The sequence below is a fragment of the Aspergillus tubingensis genome (assembly GCF_013340325.1).
Source record: "Aspergillus tubingensis WU-2223L DNA, scaffold_6, whole genome shotgun sequence".
Taxonomy (NCBI): Eukaryota; Fungi; Ascomycota; class Eurotiomycetes; order Eurotiales; family Aspergillaceae; genus Aspergillus; species Aspergillus tubingensis.
Window position 1 is genome coordinate 3,185,011 of NW_023336280.1, and position 18,046 is coordinate 3,203,056.

The 18,046-nt window shown below is 52.0% G+C and overlaps 6 protein-coding genes across 6 annotated transcripts; 2 read left to right on the forward strand and 4 right to left on the reverse strand.

The window, feature by feature from the left end:
• Positions 1-31: 31 nt before the first annotated feature.
• On the reverse strand, positions 32-2,495 carry AtWU_04822 (transcription factor domain-containing protein; the record flags this gene model as incomplete). The annotated part of the gene is made up of 6 exons (XM_035499933.1): positions 32-608; positions 662-810; positions 1,009-1,856; positions 1,910-2,199; positions 2,265-2,392; positions 2,448-2,495. The coding sequence occupies 6 exons, from the start codon at positions 2,493-2,495 to the stop codon at positions 32-34; spliced, it is 2,040 nt and encodes a 679-aa protein (XP_035355826.1).
• Positions 2,496-3,064: 569 nt separating this feature from the next.
• On the reverse strand, positions 3,065-4,789 carry AtWU_04823 (carboxylesterase/lipase family protein; the record flags this gene model as incomplete). Its single annotated transcript, XM_035499934.1, has 1 exon — positions 3,065-4,789. The coding sequence occupies one exon, from the start codon at positions 4,787-4,789 to the stop codon at positions 3,065-3,067; it is 1,725 nt and encodes a 574-aa protein (XP_035355827.1).
• Positions 4,790-6,240: 1,451 nt separating this feature from the next.
• Positions 6,241-6,783, forward strand: AtWU_04824 (molybdopterin synthase catalytic subunit; the record flags this gene model as incomplete). Its single annotated transcript, XM_035499935.1, has 1 exon — positions 6,241-6,783. The coding sequence occupies one exon, from the start codon at positions 6,241-6,243 to the stop codon at positions 6,781-6,783; it is 543 nt and encodes a 180-aa protein (XP_035355828.1).
• Positions 6,784-6,924: 141 nt separating this feature from the next.
• Positions 6,925-7,974, reverse strand: AtWU_04825 (SCO family protein; the record flags this gene model as incomplete). Its single annotated transcript, XM_035499936.1, has 3 exons — positions 6,925-7,046; positions 7,115-7,439; positions 7,510-7,974. The coding sequence occupies 3 exons, from the start codon at positions 7,972-7,974 to the stop codon at positions 6,925-6,927; spliced, it is 912 nt and encodes a 303-aa protein (XP_035355829.1).
• Positions 7,975-8,621: 647 nt separating this feature from the next.
• On the reverse strand, positions 8,622-11,661 carry AtWU_04826 (uncharacterized protein; the record flags this gene model as incomplete). The annotated part of the gene is made up of 4 exons (XM_035499937.1): positions 8,622-10,927; positions 11,003-11,050; positions 11,274-11,393; positions 11,598-11,661. The coding sequence occupies 4 exons, from the start codon at positions 11,659-11,661 to the stop codon at positions 8,622-8,624; spliced, it is 2,538 nt and encodes an 845-aa protein (XP_035355830.1).
• A 3,539-nt stretch (positions 11,662-15,200) lies between these two features.
• AtWU_04827 (uncharacterized protein) lies at positions 15,201-16,895 on the forward strand (the record flags this gene model as incomplete). Its single annotated transcript, XM_035499938.1, has 1 exon — positions 15,201-16,895. The coding sequence occupies one exon, from the start codon at positions 15,201-15,203 to the stop codon at positions 16,893-16,895; it is 1,695 nt and encodes a 564-aa protein (XP_035355831.1).
• Between the last annotated feature and the right edge of the window lie 1,151 nt (positions 16,896-18,046).

Genomic DNA, 18,046 nt, shown 5'->3' on the forward strand with positions numbered 1-18,046 from the left:
TAAATAGTTTTCTGAGTCAAGCAACCACATCTCAAGTATCTGGCATATTGGACTCTGGTATATCCACTCCCGGAACGACCGGAAACGTAGGCACACCTGAAACAAGATCTTGCCAGTTCCAAAATGGTGGTAAGGACCACTGCCAGTTAGCCGTTTGATCAACTTCGTTGAAAGGTCCCGGAAAACCGATATCTGGGTAGGGCCCTTGCGGCGTGACATTAGTAAACTGAGCGCTTCCCATATTTGCCGCAGAAGCGCTACCAAAAGGAGTCGGTAACGCGTCGGAAAGATTGGGGGCTGTGTTTTGATTGATCCCATGGCTAGATAGACTAGGCCTGTCATTTTCGTTATTCTGCATAATTGCTGGATGGTGGTTGCGGGCAGGTTGCGCCGTCAAGAAGGCCCTCCTAGCAGAACGCTCTAAGTCAGAGCACATGCCCAATACAAAGTCGACGTATGTATTAGGCTCCTCGGAAGAAGTACATGTGAGAAATTTAATAACATCCTGGATCATTGAAAGATCGTCCCCAGCTTCTGAATGTGCAGGTTGTGCGAGTATCCCTAAGGCAAGAGGCACACATGCTGCCGCTGGAAAGTAAATTATGTTCCTTCAAAGATCAAGGTCAGCGTAAGCCTCTTGGAGACGTCGATAAGTACTCACCACTTCGAGGTAGAGCCGAGCGAAGGTACATGTGGTAGTAGAGCCAATGCCGAACGTGCTGCATCGAGTGAGCGTGAAACTATTGGCGCAATATCCTCGTCCGTTCCCTGTCTAGACCGCTCGATAGCATTTGCTTGAAACACACACACCTGATAAAGGTTTGAGTAACAGCAATTATATGCGAAATGTAATCGAAGGACATGTTGCAGGAAATAAGTTGGTTTACAAGAAAATCTGCGCTGGGGTTGAAGCCTCGAATGTAAGGTCTTCTTCCAGCTCAACAGCGCGTCTTCACAAGACTTTATTCTCTCAATAACATCGTCACTCGATTCTCGACGAACAGTTACCGTGTAAAGCTTTTTATAAACAAGCTGCTGAATCTGGGCTAGTTGAGCAAGGAGACGGAAGTAATTCATTCTAATACCGTCAATCGTTAATATGCCCCTGCCGTCAGGTGGATTCTCTGTCGGTAAATGTGTATCATAGTCTTCGAGATCCTGGACTGGCGGGCGGCCCACCCGGATGGAAATGTCTGAGTCAAGTATGAAAGCGATCCAGTACACTCTTCGCCTGTGCTCCGCCTCGGGTGAAGCTCCAGAGCCGTTTTCTCTATGCAGTCCTATTGACTGGGCCAGACGCATTGCTGCAGCCGCGAACATAAGAAGGGCTTGTGGGTTAGGTGTACCTTGAAAGTAAAGCGCCAGACCCAGGAGACCCTGCACGGCGGCAATGTCAGTGTTACGAAGGAAGACGTCAACGACAGCGTTCAAGGCATTCTTAACATGTCCCAACGACTTTCTCCAGTTGTCACTAGGATCAGAAGATGCATGCGCCCTTTCTCTGTATGATATGGCCAGAGCAATGTTAAGAGAGATCCACCATGATGCATTGTTATCGGGATTCCATGAGTATTGTCTGTCGACGGACCTCATGAACGAGCCCTCCTCAAAAAGAGGAATTGCTTGGTTAAAGGTTGCAAAGTACTCTCGCACTAGTTGGACAGTCGTGTCCTTACATGGTAGAGGTTCGAAAATGCGCCGTTCAAGGCCATCTTGAAGAATTTGAGGAACCCAGCTGGAAAGTTGCCATGGATTAGCACTTCTTTGAGGTGCGCGTCGCCAAACCCCAATATCCGGCTGTGCCTCTAGCCCATTTAATTCGGCATTTGTCAGTGCAGAAAATGCAGACGAAGCCCCTAATCTCGATCAATAACTGGGACACGGACCAGACGACGATCTTGCAACCTACCAAAATAGCGCATTTTCCCGTCCTGTGCGTCAATGACAATAGATTGATCATTCTCGGCGGGAGGGTGAGGACCCTTGTCAGATGGTACCTGAGACATTCCAGGGATGCTGTCTCCGTCTGTTTGGTCTTCTGGCTCCCCTAAATTAGTACTGCTTTCGACTGACGTGCCCGGCGAAGTTGATCGTCGGGTATTCTCCACGCCTCGCTGGATTTCAGTTCCAGATCTAGTCAAACTCTCCAATTGCTCCTGCATTTTTTCAATTCGCTTCTCTAGCTGTTCAACATATGGGCTACGCCCGTTAGTCATCTGATATGCGTGGTAGCTTCTTATTATATAAGTAGGCCTAGCACCTACCGACTCTCGCGTTTCCGGCGGTCCATGACATCTTGATACCCGCAAGTGAGATTGAACGCATGGCAAGGTGAACAAATAGGTCGCTTTCCGTCACATTTGACCTTTTTACGCCGACAGGTATTACATGCCTTAGGTGTACCTGATTAGCTGGTTACTATATAGTTTAAGATTAAACGAACTCACTTTAGCTCGCCGGACAATGTTGGCTGTAGATGATTGTGTTCCGTTCATCTCTCCTCGACTTTTAGTGATTATGATGGACTCAACTCGGAGCGCAGAACTTTATATCAAAGCGATTCGGATTAACAAGTGAAACGTTTAGTTTATCGCAGATTGGAACATCCAGTGTTCAATAGATATAGTAGTTAGTTGACGCAAGATCGCGCCGTTGGCTGCCGGTCTGGTAGACTAACCGAGGCACACTAGTGCCGGTGAGCTTAGCACAGGTGCGGATTAAAGATGTTCCTGACGGACCACCAGAAGTGTATGTCAGGGTTGCTGCAACAGGACATAACTAGTTTAGACCATGACAATGATGATAAATCATGTGCTGAATTTTCGCCTCAGGTGATATGCAGATGTCTACTTCTGATATGTACAGTTTCCATCTTAAACTAGTATCACATTTACGAGGAGTTTTGGAGCGTCGGCAAAGCCTGTTCCGTGAGCATAGAATATATAACTGATGAAAAGTAGTCTTCAAACCCTATCCTATTCTGCCAACTATGTTACGATCAAACCTGGGGTCCCGCTGTTGTACCATTGCAGCTAATCCGAGACCTGACATTAGCTTACCTCGCTCAGTACACCGGCCAATTACTGAACCACTTGTTCATGAAAGACCGCTTCTCGGCGGAGGCCACCAAGACTGGCTCCCACGAATCGCCTAATTCCATCACCACTGGCTCAGCAGCATCGTTGGCCGGCCAGTTGGGCAGCTCTGGGCCATTTGGATTCCCAGAGCGCAGAAAGTTTACCCAATAGTCGGACAGCCGGTCGGCGATTGCATAGTCCTCAGGCTTCCAAGGCTTGTCAGTCGCATACAAGTTGTTGAACGCATAGTTGATTTCACTCATGTGGTATGCGCCCTCATCCTGTCCTGGGGGAGCATGGGTCCAGTAATAGGTGTAGGTACTGACAGTGCTGTTGCCCGAGGTGTTGCGCACAACTCCAGCCTGATACTCGTTGGCCCACTCCCAGATGGATATGCGGGTCTGGTCCTGATAGAAGGTATTGCTGGCGGCATCGGCGCTGCTGTTACTGTTCCCTGCAGGATATAGTCGGAAGAACTCAGCGGCCAGGCCGACGCTGCCAAACTCGTACTGATTCTGGCGCGTATAGCTCTCGACCGTCATCCCGGGGTTCGGGGTCGCACCATTTTCATCTCGGTTTCCGCCAGTCAGAACCGCGGCGATGGTATGATTTCCCTGTTGCAACATCTCCTGGTAGGTAGCCGGTAGTACGTAGCCGTCCAGGACGGGACGGAACAGCGGGGGCTCCATATAGACCGAGTTGTTGGCAAAGACCGTATTCACGTAGGTAACATCACTCGCGTCGGCGCCGGCCAGGAAGACCTCGACTGGGGCGGCACGGGCTGCGGCAATCCCTGAAAGGTTGAGGCTGGTGAGATACGCAGTCCCCTGTGCCTCCGCGACGGCGAGATGGCGGTACCCCTCGGCCACACTCCCCATCAGGGGGTTAGAAGGGTAAGTGGCTCCGCTCTCAGCAATCACCTGCTCGAAAAGCCCGTCTGCAAGCGGACTATTGAGATGATCGAGCACAGCAGCGGCGCCTGCTGACTGGCCGCCAATAGTAATGCGGGTTGGATCGCCACCGAAGGCGGCGATGTTCTCGTTCGTCCAGTGTAATGCCGCCTGCTGGTCAACTAAGCCGTAATTGCCTGAGGTACCGCTAGACGAATTCTGACTGAGTTCCGGATGGGCTAAAAAGCCCAGCGCGCCCAGTCGATAATTGACGGTCACAACCACAACCCCCTTGGCGGCTAGACCGGCCCCGTCGTACAAGGCCTGGCTGCTCGATCCCGAGCCAAAGCGGCCCCCATAGAACCAGACGTAGACTGGAAGCTTGCTGCTGGACGAGGCGGGTACCACGCCGATCCCGGTTTCCGTGTTATTCTGCACGTCGTTAAGGGTGGCCGTGTCGGGAGTCCAGATGTTGAGATACAAGCAGTCCTCGCTATAATAGCTCGACCCGAGCTGGGGACAGTCCGGGGCAAACTCGGTAGCGTCACGGACGCCCGTCCATCCGCTGACATGCTGCGGATGACGCCAACGATAAGCTCCAGTCGGGGCGGCGGCAAAGGGGATTGCCTTGAAGTTGTAGACCGAAGAGATGTATTGTGATCTATTGCCCTGCACCGTGCTCTCGTATGTATCGATGTAGACGGTGGGTGACTGCACTGGAGCTACTGACGAGCTCGATGTGCTTTTCGACTGAGTCCTCGTGCCGATAACGCGGCCATATGCGGCACCAGCCAGCAAGGGGCCCCAAATTAGGAGCTTCATTGCTTTGAATCACGATGGTTAAAACCCAATTGTCAATTGAAGTTGGCGGGGGTGATGCAAGCTCTTTTTATATTCCCCATTGCTTTTCACGCCCCTCGTCCCCCAACTCCATTTGCTCTAAGATCTGCTTTCCCCTTTCCCCACTTTTCCCCAAGATTGAGCCTTGCTGCTCCGTAATATCCTTCCTTTCATGCGGGAAACACGGGTGCCCCTACGGACATCGGATAACGGAGATGGTGCGAAGTCCGACATTATCCCCGTACACGTCCTACTCGCCTTTTGTCCTGGCTGCACTTTGCACAACCCACCTCTGCGTTGCATGCACTGCTCGGGTCAGATGCCAGTTGAACAAGGTATATTAGTCCACTGTCTAAAGCCTGACGGTGGATTAGAGAAGGCCTGACAATGCTTTGAACGTGTGAGGTTGATCGGGACATGCTGACCCTTTAGTGCGGGACGGCTCCGTGTGCTTGTTTCATCTCCACCAGCAAGAGAACAGACGAGTTGCATAACTTAAGCATTCACCCTATTGAACCGTGCCGGACATCGGGGGATAGTCTTTCTTCGCCTTCCTATTTGCACTGCGGCCTGCAAATTAATGGATAGACTTGCGACAGGAAAGGCTTGCCCCCGCATTTGATGACGCGGTCAAGCCGGCTGAAAGCTTAGCTCCGTCCCTGTTTGCTAGACAGCGGAGCAGGGCATGCCCTGGATTATTGTCCCTCTCGCCCAGAAGAGCAGCCTAGCATGTTAATCCCTATTTCAGAGGATTCCTTGGCACGGACAATGTTACTTGACTGCAAGTCGGGCAGTCGATGCACTTAACCGTCAAACATGTTTAAACGAGAGCTAAGCTGAGATTGACAACAGTTCTCTTGTCCCCGACAGATCTCCTCCTATCCGGGTTTGGATGCAACACGACAGTGTGGAGGACAGTGCTCAAGGATAAGCTAATATATGATGAAATAATGTGGGGAATCGAATGAATGGATGTAGTAGACGGAGCTTATATGAATTAATTACAACATTATATGCATTCTGCCGGCATTACATACCAAGAAAACATTATGTTCGACAGCCGCTAACCGCTTCCGTAGCCCGTTTGCGCCTGTAAAGCCGAGCCGTCTTCACCGCCTTCCATCAGGGACCAGCTCCCCGCAGCATCTTCGGTGGGAGATAAGGCACGCCGCTATCTAACATCCCAAAGCTGCTGGCACATTTCGCATTCACATTCTCATTTTGTATGGCATTCCAAGCTCTGTTCCTTGAATCTCACCGCATTGGCCGTACCAACTTACGCTAACCTTCTTCATTATATCCCTCAAGTCAGCATCCACCTCGTAAACACCATCCGCTCCCCACAAGCGGAATAATACAGGGACACCTTGAGCCCACCACTCTCAATACATCCACACAATAACCCCTCACATTTATACCAAACAACACCCACAATGTCCTCCACAACACCAACCACCCAAACCGACCAAATACCACCCCACCTCGACCCCCAAACCTACCCCCGCACAACCACAAACCCCACCCTGAACACCCACATCACGCTAACCTACCACCCCCTCGATCCCACAAGCGCACTATCCAAGATCTCCTCCCCCAACGCCGGCGCAAATGTGCTCTTCCTCGGAACGACACGGAACTCCTTCGAAGACCGCCCCGTCGCACAACTAAGCTACACCGCATACCCGCCTCTCGCGCTGAAAACATTATCCAAGATCGCGGAGGACGCGGTGAGGAAACATGAGCTATTGGGTGTCGTGATTGGACATCGGCTCGGAGACGTGCCGATTGGGGAGAGCAGTATCGTTATTGCGGTTAGTGCAGGACATCGCGGCGCGGCGTGGAGGGCTGGAGAGGAGGTGTTGGAGCTGTGTAAGGAGAAAGCAGAGATATGGAAGAAAGAGGTGTTTGTGGATGGGCAGGGGGAGTGGAGGGCGAATAGGGATCGGGATGCGGAGGGGAAGTTAGTGCAGGGGTGAAAGAGGATATAAGTCGGTAGGTGAGTGGTCAAGCCAATAAATGGTGATGGGTGGAGAATGCTAATTGACAGTCTTATTTTACAATCACAGAGTAGGGTATTGTCTATGATACACATCGAGGCAGGCAGAGACCATCACCACTTAGTCTTTCTTAAGGGGCTTACCCTCCCGCTTCCAATCATTGATATGTTCCATGATCGTCCTCGTGGCCGACTCAGGCGTATCCTGACGACCGATGCACTCGACGAAGTCGTTATCGGGATCTGTCAAACAAACAAAGTCAGCTTCAGCTTCCCCCAGCTGCAGGAAGAGAAAGAAAAGAAAAACATACCCATCAGATAGAAATAGATACTATGATCAACCAAATAATCCTCCCCAGGCTTAATATCCCTCGGGGTACTGAAGTACACCCGATACTGCTTGCAAACATGCTTAACCTCATCATACGTTCCCGTCAACCCAATAATACCAGGATGGAACTCCTTCAAATAAGTGCGCAGCACCTCAGGCGTATCTCTGGCAGGGTCACAGGTAATAAAGACGGGCAAGAAAACATTCTCGCCCTTCGTAGCCTCCTTCACCTTATCAATAATCTCGGCCATCTTGTCCAACTCGTCGGGACAGATATCAGGACAGTGAGTAAATCCGAAGTAAACCTATCCCCAAACACAATATACAATTAGCCTCAACCCCAACCCCATGAAAAAGAAGGTAAGGAATACTCACAAAACTATACCTCCCCTTCAAATCCTCCGCCGTAAACTCCTTCCCATCCAAATCCTTCAACGTAAACGGTCCTCCAACCTTCGGCTTCCCAACCCCCTTACTCATCTCCGCAATGCGCTTCCTCTCCAACCTCTCCTTCTCCACCCGGAAGTAAATAATCATACCACCGCCCGTCAAAACGAACAGCAGCGCCGCCTTCCACGAGAACGGACCCGTCGAGTTCCGCGCCTTCAATTGGCCCATTGTGCGTGCGCGAAGACAAGACGGAGAGGTCGAAAAAGAGCGGCGGAGTAGTAGTCCTGCATTGTTGCTGTTGCTGCTGCTGCGGCTGTTGATGTTCGTTGCTGCTCTGAGGTTGGCGGAGAAGAGACCGGTCGTCTTCGCGGCGGTGTGTTCGATTGGGGATAGGGCGGAGCAAGAGGTCCGTGTGAGGATCCGGCTCATGGATCTCATTGTTGATGCCATTGTTGCTGTTGTTGTTGTTTGCCCGGGTTGGGGAGGGGGCGCTGGTGCACGGATTTTCTTGCGTTGAGGTAGGTGTGGTTTTCGGAGTCCGCGGCGGAGGTTTGGATGTTCGAGACAGCTCGGTCCGGAGGATTGGTTTTCTATATGGGGTTTAGTGTCTGCGCCTTAGGCAGTTTAGGATTACTTCGTGTCACGTGTATTTTGGTGCGGGCTAATGGGTTATAGGACTTTTCTTCATTCATCTATAGAATTGGATGCAACCCACGTATAGGGCCTTTAATCCATGGTTGAGAAGACATTAAGAGTGGTAAAATTACAAATATTACACCTGACCTCCTGTCCAATGACGCCGGTCCTGTCAAATGCACTCCGCGAGGGGAGCAGTCGTACATGCTTGCTATGCAATTTATTGCTCGCCGGGAAGTATGGTCGCCGAAGGAACAAGGGCACGCAGGTTGATATAATGGAACAGTAAAGTAGAAAAGTAGAGAAACCGATGAAGCGAAAACGACAGGTGGTATTTTGACACGGTTCGTGGCGTAAAGACAATGCGAGACTTGGTATAAACGAAAAGGAATAAAGCAAATGCATCTTTTGACCCCGAAGGTTGTTGAAAGATGGTATGTACGGAGGAAGTCGGGAGTATTTCACTGTACACTTCGACTGGCTAAGCTGGCCCGACTGGGAGTCGTCCGTGGTTCCTCTTCTTCGATTACATCGCTGAGGCGCGTAGGATGACGATGGCGCGGGGTTACGGACTCCCAACCTGTCCCTACACCCCATCCCGAGCCGCTATAATCGACAGACTGGGTGTAGCCTCCATAGAGAGGTCCGGATGTTGTGGGCATAGAACTGGGTGGGTATCCACCTTCCTCTACTGACCCATGCTCATACTCGTCGCTCGCTTCGGACATGGCAGGCTGGTAAGCAGTTGGCTGGCCCTGCGGGTTGCGGCGGTAGCTGCTGCCGGCCTCTTCTTCTCCTTGCTCGCTACTAGCAACGCTGGGGCCGTAGGAGCGGTCATCATTCTCAGACGTTGGCCGAGCTGGATATGCGGCACCCTGCTCATAGAAATGTCCAGGATATTGTCTCTGAGCTTCCGGAGATGATGATGGAGGTTCCTGAATGGGCCTATGCCCTTCCACAAAAGGATCGGTGCCGGTTGGGGATGCAGGAGTTTCATAGTATTGACCTTCCGTCACCGCTGTGGTCCTCGCGGCGCTCTCACCACTTGCGTATGGGCTTTCTCGGGTTGGCGGGCGATTGGTATTATGCCGACTGGCGGGGCCTGGGATCATCGGTACGACCTGTACGCCTCCGACTAATGTAGGTTCTCCATTCCGGAGGGATGTAGTGCGGTCGCGTTCTTCTTGTTCGCGCCGACCCAATTCTTCCCATGCGCGGCGGGCCTCGTCTTTGGAAATTTGCAACTCACGGCGCATTTCTTTCAGCAGCTCTTCGGCGCGTGACTTGTCGCTCTCTGCTTTCTGCAGTGAAGTGAGAGCATCAGACCGAGCTTGTCTCTCAGTCCTAACCTGCCTCTCTAGCTCCGCTAACAACTCTTTTGAGCGTTCTTGTTCAGCACGGGTATCGAAAAACCAACGCTGGAACTTGCGCTCCGATGAGGCCCGCAGGCGCTGCAACTCAACCACGGCATGGAAAAGATTGGCACCAGCGGCAGAAAGGTCCGTCACCTGGCGCGCCATTTGCTGATTCAGAGGATCGCGCTCGAGCGCTTCATTATTCTGCTCCAGCTTGCGAATCCAGTAACCAGTCAAGCCCTCCCAATGGGATGAGAGTGTTTCCCATCGTTCGAAGGCGTGAGGGAACGGAATTCTACGAGATTGTTGCTGGCCTTGGGAACTTGGCTGTTCAGACGCCGACTGAGCTGGCTGCTTGGACCACCCGGCAGAGCTCTGCGGGGCAGCCTGAGGCTGTTGAGATGCACTGGGCTGCCCAGCCGAGGTAGTCGGCCTCAGAGGTCCATGTGCACCACCAGCTCCAGGGATAGACGCAGAGGCTTGAGGCTCTGGTCGTTTCGTCGTTGTGGAAGACCGCTCTGGGATTTGCGTCCTTCGTTGCGAAGTTCTGTCACCGGCAACGCCAGCAGCATAAGCTTGACCGGGCCTATTCTGCTCCTGTTGCTGTCTGCGCTCGATGTCATCCTGCTCCCGATCCCTCGCCTCCTGCTCTGCTTTCTTGCGAGCTTCTCGATCCCGGCGTTGCCTCATGATATCCGTGGGCGTCCGCACACCACTTGCAGGGTGTGGGTTGACAGGGACCGGACCTTGAGTGGCGCGAGTAGATCCATTCTGAGTACGGCCATTGGCTCCAAAGCCTGACGGACCGGGGGCACCCGCGACGTCAGACATGGGCGCATTCACTTCTTCCCAGTCTAGTGTAAACGGAATTGGTTTGCGAAGTGCTTCCTCCAAGGTCCAGAGAATAGCAGACGCGGTGCGCGGGGAGACACTGGTTGTCCTATGGGGCCAGTACGATTCACCTGGTCGCCGGGAGGATTCCTCTTCCGAGTCGGCCTCTTCGTCGTCTTCTTCGGTTTGCGCCTCAGACAGTGCTGGACGCAGAGCAGCGAGACCACTTTGGTGTTCCGAAGCGGGTCGCACGACCACCGGTATAGTCTGTTCTACCTGGGATGGCCTTCCGGAACCATATACGGACGGAGGTCGCTGGGAAAGTCTGGCTGTTCTCCGCAATGAACGAGTGCTTCCGAAAGCGCTCGAGGGTCGAAGTGACGGATGATGGGTAGAGTCAGGAAGGACACGGGAAGCAGCCTGCTGCTGGCGTTGCGGTGAAAGGGTCGTAAATGTTGTAGGGTCGTTAACGTCGTAGGTCTCGTCAAAGTCGGCGCGATTGCGATGAGACACCGCTGAAGATGGAGGATGCTGAAACGGGATATGCGACGACAACGTGGGTGCGAATTGGGATTCGGCCCCTACAGAATGGGACCAGGAACGAGAGCCCTGCAACCAGACGTGGGTTTTGACAGCGTGTCAGGAGAAATATGCACAGCTCCAGCAGTATCTAGCACTATCCAGCACACAAGATGAACCCGCCGCTGTGTATGTCCGATGGGTTAGCACAAAGAATGCTGCACAGTGGGTATATTCATTCGAAACACGACAGAATAGTAATGGGGCGCGTGGAAGCAGTTCAGAGCGAGCCACGCAAATCGAGAGTGAGAGGGGATTTGAAGGCAGTGGCTGGTCGAATAGGGAGACGCCGTCGCAGAATTACGATGGCTGGGAATCGGGAAGACAGTTGCAGCGACGGGATCTTACCTGTACCAGGAAGCGCCCTGCAGACCGCAACGAGCACCGCTAGAGGCTCGTAGCAGTCATGGAGCAGAGCAAGAAAGCCCAATGGCTCCCGCGGAGGATTCAAGGCCGGGTAGCAGCGGTCTGAGTTGTATGAACAACAGCTAGCTAACTGTGAGGCGGGCGACGGAGGGTGGAAAAGGAAGGGAAATTGAAACGGGAAAAGATCGGGAAAATCGACTGAGGAGCGCGTTGTCAGTCACGCCGGGCACCAAAAAAAAATATCCACCCTCCCGATCGATGAGGAAGACTGATTCTCTGGATCTGCACTACCACCCCCAACTGCACCGGATTCAATCTCTGATGTTCGCCGCAGGCACTTAAGAAGGATGGTTGACCCGCCGATGGCCATGATTCACAACACTGCAGGCCAAGATAATTCTTACCACACGCCTTACCTTCCCACCTTCAATTTAGAAAAGGTCGCACAGATAGACTACGATGATTCAGATGGCCCGTTGGTTGGACAACAAAATAATTGTCTACCCAAGGTGAATCAATTGGTTTTTATGTAGGCAATTCATGTCTCTCTTTGTCTTCCGAAGCCCTGTTGCTCATCGGGTTATAGCAATGAAATCATCCATCGAACGATTTTCCTGGTCGTTCGCTCTCCCTTCCACTGGAAATGGACACTGCTTCACAGTACTCTAAGATGATATCAAACCCACTCCATATGTATTGCATCATGGCCCCGTCGGAAAAGACATATATATAGAAACCAACGCTAGTCCAAGCTTCGTCGTGGTAATGGCCCAATCCCTAGCGGGTGTGCTGGCAATTCCTGATTGGGGTTCAACTTAGTTCCACGCCATGATTAGGTAGCTGCCAACTAGCACCGCCATGTACCTGGCCAGTGGCCCAGGTACTGAATCAGGTCTCTGGAAGACTTTCGGTAGTTCAGGCCGTCATTTCTTGCTGGAGAAGCCTCTCGATCTCGAAGCCTAAAGGAAAGTAGGATGATTGGCACCATACGAAGGAAAGAGGCCCCTTGATGATCTGTGCTAGAGTTTTCAGAGCCTGGATACGGCCAGGGCCGGCTGTCGAATCAACTCCACTCTGGGTCCATCTAAAAGCACAGACCCGGTGGTGATGACGATGGAGCGTTGGCTTATTCCTCCACGGTCGCACAATAAGCGGTACAACCACTCGGAAAATATATCAAAAGGGTTTCTCGGAAGGGGAGTAAGTAAATGTGATGAATCAGTTCTGTCTCGTTTCCTACGAGACCAGAGCAATTGCTGAACCAGGGCGCCTTCGTTGAGAGGGGCTATAGGTTCTATAAAACAGGATTTCGACGTTGATCGTGGGGTCCAGGTGCAATTTCAGCCTCTTGGTGGAAATTGGACCTGTGAACTCTCGGGGTTATAGCTGAAGGGTTAAAATTTGCAAAAGGACGAGCAATAGGCAAGGGCCTTCTGAGTCGGGTATTAATTGAGTTCGAGGGAGGCAATCCGTCCGACCCGGTTTCAGACCTGTCGAGATTCCTTGCAGTAAGTCTCACCACTCTAACAAAACAGCCACTCCTGACTAGAATAGTTACATAACGTTTTCTCGGGCTGCGGTAATGCTTGAATAACATTCAAATCCGTTTATACATCCATGTTTCGGCAATGATTCAGAAGTCCAGCGGGGCGACAATCCGAGGACAGGGCAAATAGTGACTGTTATTGCCTGCGCACAAGTAGTCAGCTGAGCTTGATCCCATGCAAGTAAACGAAGACTAGCTGCTCAAGGATGCGTCAGGATCGTGCGCATTCATCCCGAATTACCCGTGAAGAAGCATCAATGAACTATGCAAAAGAACTCCGGGAGGCGTCAATAATTATGACTGGCAAGAAACGTTGGCGCTTCTGCGTTAACATCCATATGGGGAAACTAGAGCCAGCTTAAAGACCTGCCCTATTACACCTACAATGGCCTACACACAAAACATTTCTCACTACACCGAATTGGTGTGCAAAAATGATCCCAATGCATAACCGGCGGAGCAGTTGTGGGAGAGATGCATGAGTAAATGCAAAACCGCATCGTCATGCACAGGTCCGGGAATGCGGGCCATGCAACTTCGTGCTTCCCCGACGGTCTAGATGCCTGCTAAATTTGTACGACAAAGTCTCGTAAAGCGGCACTGTCAGTCACTCGAGCCGCCACAGGCCCGAGGCCAGAGTGGCCTTACTCAAAGTAAACGCAAATGGGCATGATGCGATCAGTGATCAGTCTAGACGAAACGAGGGCAAGGCATGGATGGATTGATAGAAGATACTTTGCCAGGCAGACAGGAAGACACGGCGTGGTTGAGTTTTCAATGACATGCTATGGAACGGTTTTACTCTTGTGGTGAGGGTAACGGTTTGCAAGGACGATTGCTGCCGATAGATGCACATTATGCCAAACCCAAATCTCAAACGAAAGAAACCACTTTCACCGACTTCAGGTTCAGAAACTGGCTGGTTCAAGGACAGGAGCTAGGGAGTCTATTGCGGTAAAACAGCCAATATTCTGCAGACCTCACAGCAAGGACTTGAGTACCAAGTCCAGCAGAGCGGCAAGCCAGCCGTTTCGGAGAATAAATGCGTGGGGGGCAAGACCTTCTTATACCCAGACAACCACCTCTAAGAAAACGACTAAACTCAATCGATCAATTACACCGGAAAGATCTCCGGCCTTCCAATCCTGAACTGCAGTATCCGCAGCAACCTGGAATTCTGGAATGCGGGTCGTGGCATGATCTTTGTATAGCCAATTGCCAAGAACCAGTTGCGTCAGATGGGATCTGCTCAGAACTTGAGCTTTGGCACTGAAAAACTACGTCGGAAACTTCGACTAAGAAGATAGTTTCTTTGACAGTCTGGTCTAATTATCGCTCGAGGTTAATGAGCGGAAGAATGACCCGCAACAAAGAGATGGAGGTCACGGATAACAAGGCCAGACCCAAAGATCGGCTGCCGATCGGCCACCAGAGCCGTGGTTGAGTCCGGCATGTCCTGCCTCTGCCATCCGCGACCACCTCTGTTCTGCTTCTTTCTTTGAGACCAGGTTCCTGGAACAGACCCCAGCCTGTATCCACGGCTGTGGAATTGCCGGCATAGTTCAGAACATTGTCTACGCAGGTTCCTCGAAATCGCACTGACAGCAAAGGCAGGCCTCATTCAGAAAGGTCCTGTAGTATCGCTAGCCGCGCTTACTAGCGGGACAATCATGCAGGACCGGTCGACTGTATGCATGCAGGCCCTATTTTTGCGCTGCCAAACCTGAACATTGGGAGTAGATAGCTGATGATAATGGAGGCACGCCCCTAGACCTCAGCTGACAAGCCCACAATGCTTTTGAATCGCAACGCTGCAGACAGCAATTGTTGACATTATACCATTCTCAGGCCGAGTCTGAAACTCCAGGGAAACTGCACAAGGTTATAATGCCGAGTCAGAAAACCAGGACCCCGCGTCAACAAAGTTGCGGATCGGGATTCCGGGGCCTCCCTTGCTCCAGCGTCTATGGTCTGCCGCCTTGCTGCACATCCCCATCCCTACCGAAGGAGACCATGTAAGGTCTGATAGGTCCTCAGAGTCAGTGCGCTCGGACGTTCGAGCTTTGTTTATGCCTTTCTGCATTGGCATGCGCCGGGGCTCCTCCCCGACCTAGCCACCGTCCAGCAATGGGGCTGCCCTAGGCCAGGATAGGCATCACTGTTATTTTTGGGGAAGAGATGTATAAACATATCCCCTCCGCCCTTGACCCTTTCTTCGTTTCTGGCCATCCTCATTCCTTCGTTTGTACCTAGTCTCTCCTTTGAACCTGTATGAACTGCATCCGTCCCTTTCATTTCTCATGAAGTTTCTGCGTGTCTGAATGCACCACATCAAATTCACACCAGCGTCATAATCATAGCCCATGGCTGACGGATATCCTCGGCCTCCCGGCGAATCCAACGCCTTTCACAGCTGCCGGAACCGATCACAGACTGCAAGCATTTTGCCAACAGCTACGCCACCTAGGAAGCGGGCATCATCATTCTATACTGTTAGAGGGCCAGAGATTGTTGACGAGTCAGTCCCTGATCCATTCTACCTGGAGCATACTCCAGGAGGCGCCTCGCCCTGGGGCAGTCGTCGACCGGGTAGTCGCGATGTGAGAGGCAGTGAAGAAGGTAACCCGTATTCAATGATATCCTCGGTGTATTCCAAAGACATTCCCTTTGCTGTCACTGCACGCGGTGAATCTGCGAGATTGCGATCCAACAACAACCGATCTACCTTGTCTGTGGTCGAGTTAGAACATCAACTTGGTCTTCAGCAAGTTGCATCATCCCGTCCGTGGGGAACAGCCTCTGGACATCACGACCACAGTTCGTTCAGCTCAGTGCAGACCGAAGCGACACCAGACTTGACACCCAGCAGCTCCTTCTCATCCAATTACTCTGCTCCCATCTATCCTGACAACTCCCTCCCCGCGGTAGAGTCTCTGCCAGTGCACGCCCCTCCCATCCCGCCCAGTCCTAGACACAACGTATATCCTTACTCGTCCACCCCCTTGAACCAGTCGCAAGTAACTTTGTGTACACAGCCCTCCACGCCTGTACGACAAGGACGACCGCATACAGCGACGCCTAACGCGTCGTCGGATACCCTGGTCATGCACCAAGGAGACAGTCACGATCCTCCCTCCCATCGTGGGAAGCCATTGCCATCTTTACCTAATGGAGCCCGGAATGGCATTGCCCATAGCGGCAGGAAGGGACCCCCTCCACCAATCCGGCCTCCTATTGCTCCGTCAATGATCTCTCCCCCGTCTCGCATCAACCCCGTGACTATGGAGCCACACGCCACTCATTTTGAGAAAGCAATGTTCATACCTTCAAATGATTGTCCGAGTCCTGTACCTAGTCCCAGTCCAGGGTCGCCCTTGCTTGAACGCTATCCCACCGCCAGCTCAGCGCGTGATCGTCCATCCACCTCAGCGTCACGACCAGCTTACTGCGAACAGTCAGTCTGGGAATCCGACTCGGACACCGAGTCGGTCGATCCCAAGTCGCTGTCCAAGAAGCCAATGGACAAGTTGAAGAAGGTTCGCAGTCGAGTGCATCTAAGGGTAGCCAAGTCGGCACCAAAGCTTCAACCTCCGCAGACACCCAACAGCCAGCACAGCAATCATTTGGAGAAGTTCTCTTCCATGCCCGATCAGCCTCCAGAGGATCTCTGCCCGTCTCCCGCGCGGAAAACCGTCAAGGCGCGGTCACGAGAGGCTCTGCGGCCAGCAGCTGAGACCTTGCGACTGGTTGCCCCATCCACGACTTCTCTAGTACCACCGCAGTCCAGGCGCGGCAGCGGTCAAGCGCGCACCATCGACATTGACCGAACAACTGCAGCTGCAATGCAAGCAAAGTCACGCCGCCGACCCCGGTCTGACTCGAAGAAGTCACTTTCCCCGGAGCGTGAGAAAGTGTGCACCCTCTGTCGCGAAGAGCGATCCGACAAGGCCATCCTATCCCTGGCACGACCCCCACTCTATAAACGGGTGTGGGAGTCCTTGCGTGTGCTGGGCTGTCATGGCGACATTACACCTCCTCGGTCCCGCAGACCCATGTAGTTATTCCCGATCCTTTTCATCTTCTCATTCCTGTTCGAAAACCAAAAGTCCTATACGGCGTTAAATGATGTACGGCTATTTGCTACGATCTACCAAAAACCACCCTTTACGGCCCTGTCCGACGATACTGAATGGATCGCCATGATTGATCTAATGTTTATGACGCTGAACGCAAAACGACCCGCCAAAATCCCTACCGGCGGATGATGACCATCCACATACATATGATGGATGCGCGGCACCATCCATGCCCATGTCCAATCAATGACCTGACGAGACGAATATCCGACGAGATGGAAATCTCACCGGTAGTCTCGAAACGATGCAATGCAATGCGAACGCGCTGCGATGATTCATGTAACGATGAGGCAACGAACTGATTACGATAGTTGGTCTCATACCACTCCTTTTTCTCACTTACTTACTGATTTATGCTGATGCCTGTCTGTATTTGTGTCCATCATGACACCCATTTCCTTGTCTGTCTGTCTATCTATCTACTGTCACTCGCTCCTAACCACCCACACTCACTACCTACTATTGCTTGCAATTGCCCGCACGGGCGCGCCTGTCACTCACTCCATACTACATCAATTACTGAGCTCTTCTCAATCTATACCACAAACATACATACCAAATACAATAACAAAGAAAACCACAATGACCACACCCAATGAATACCCCATTCCTCACCGTAGCCATCCATCCATCCATACCTCATGAATTGACCGACACCATGTTCTCTTTCCCAATACGAACAAACCAAAACAAACGGAACCACAAAGGCCCCAGATTCCACCTACTGAAAAGAATTTCCACCGGCATGTGTGGGGTTTTTCCAGCGAGGGGTTCCGAAGTAAAAAATCTACTCGGTCCCTGGTTTATCCATTCACTCATTCATTCATCCCTTGGAGCGATGGGATGGGATGCGACGCGGCCGCGGGCTAGCTCGGGCTTACTAGGGATGTTCCGTTCCATCCCTTGAAGAAATGAGGGAGGGAGGATCTGGCTACTACTGATTCTTCAACCATCTGTGACTCGCGTCATAAAACCGGTTTTGAGCGGCCTTAGTGGACTCGATTTATTAGTTTAGTACTTTTGTCAATTTTGGTTGAATGGTTGGTTGGTTGGCTTGGTCTTGTGCATTAGGT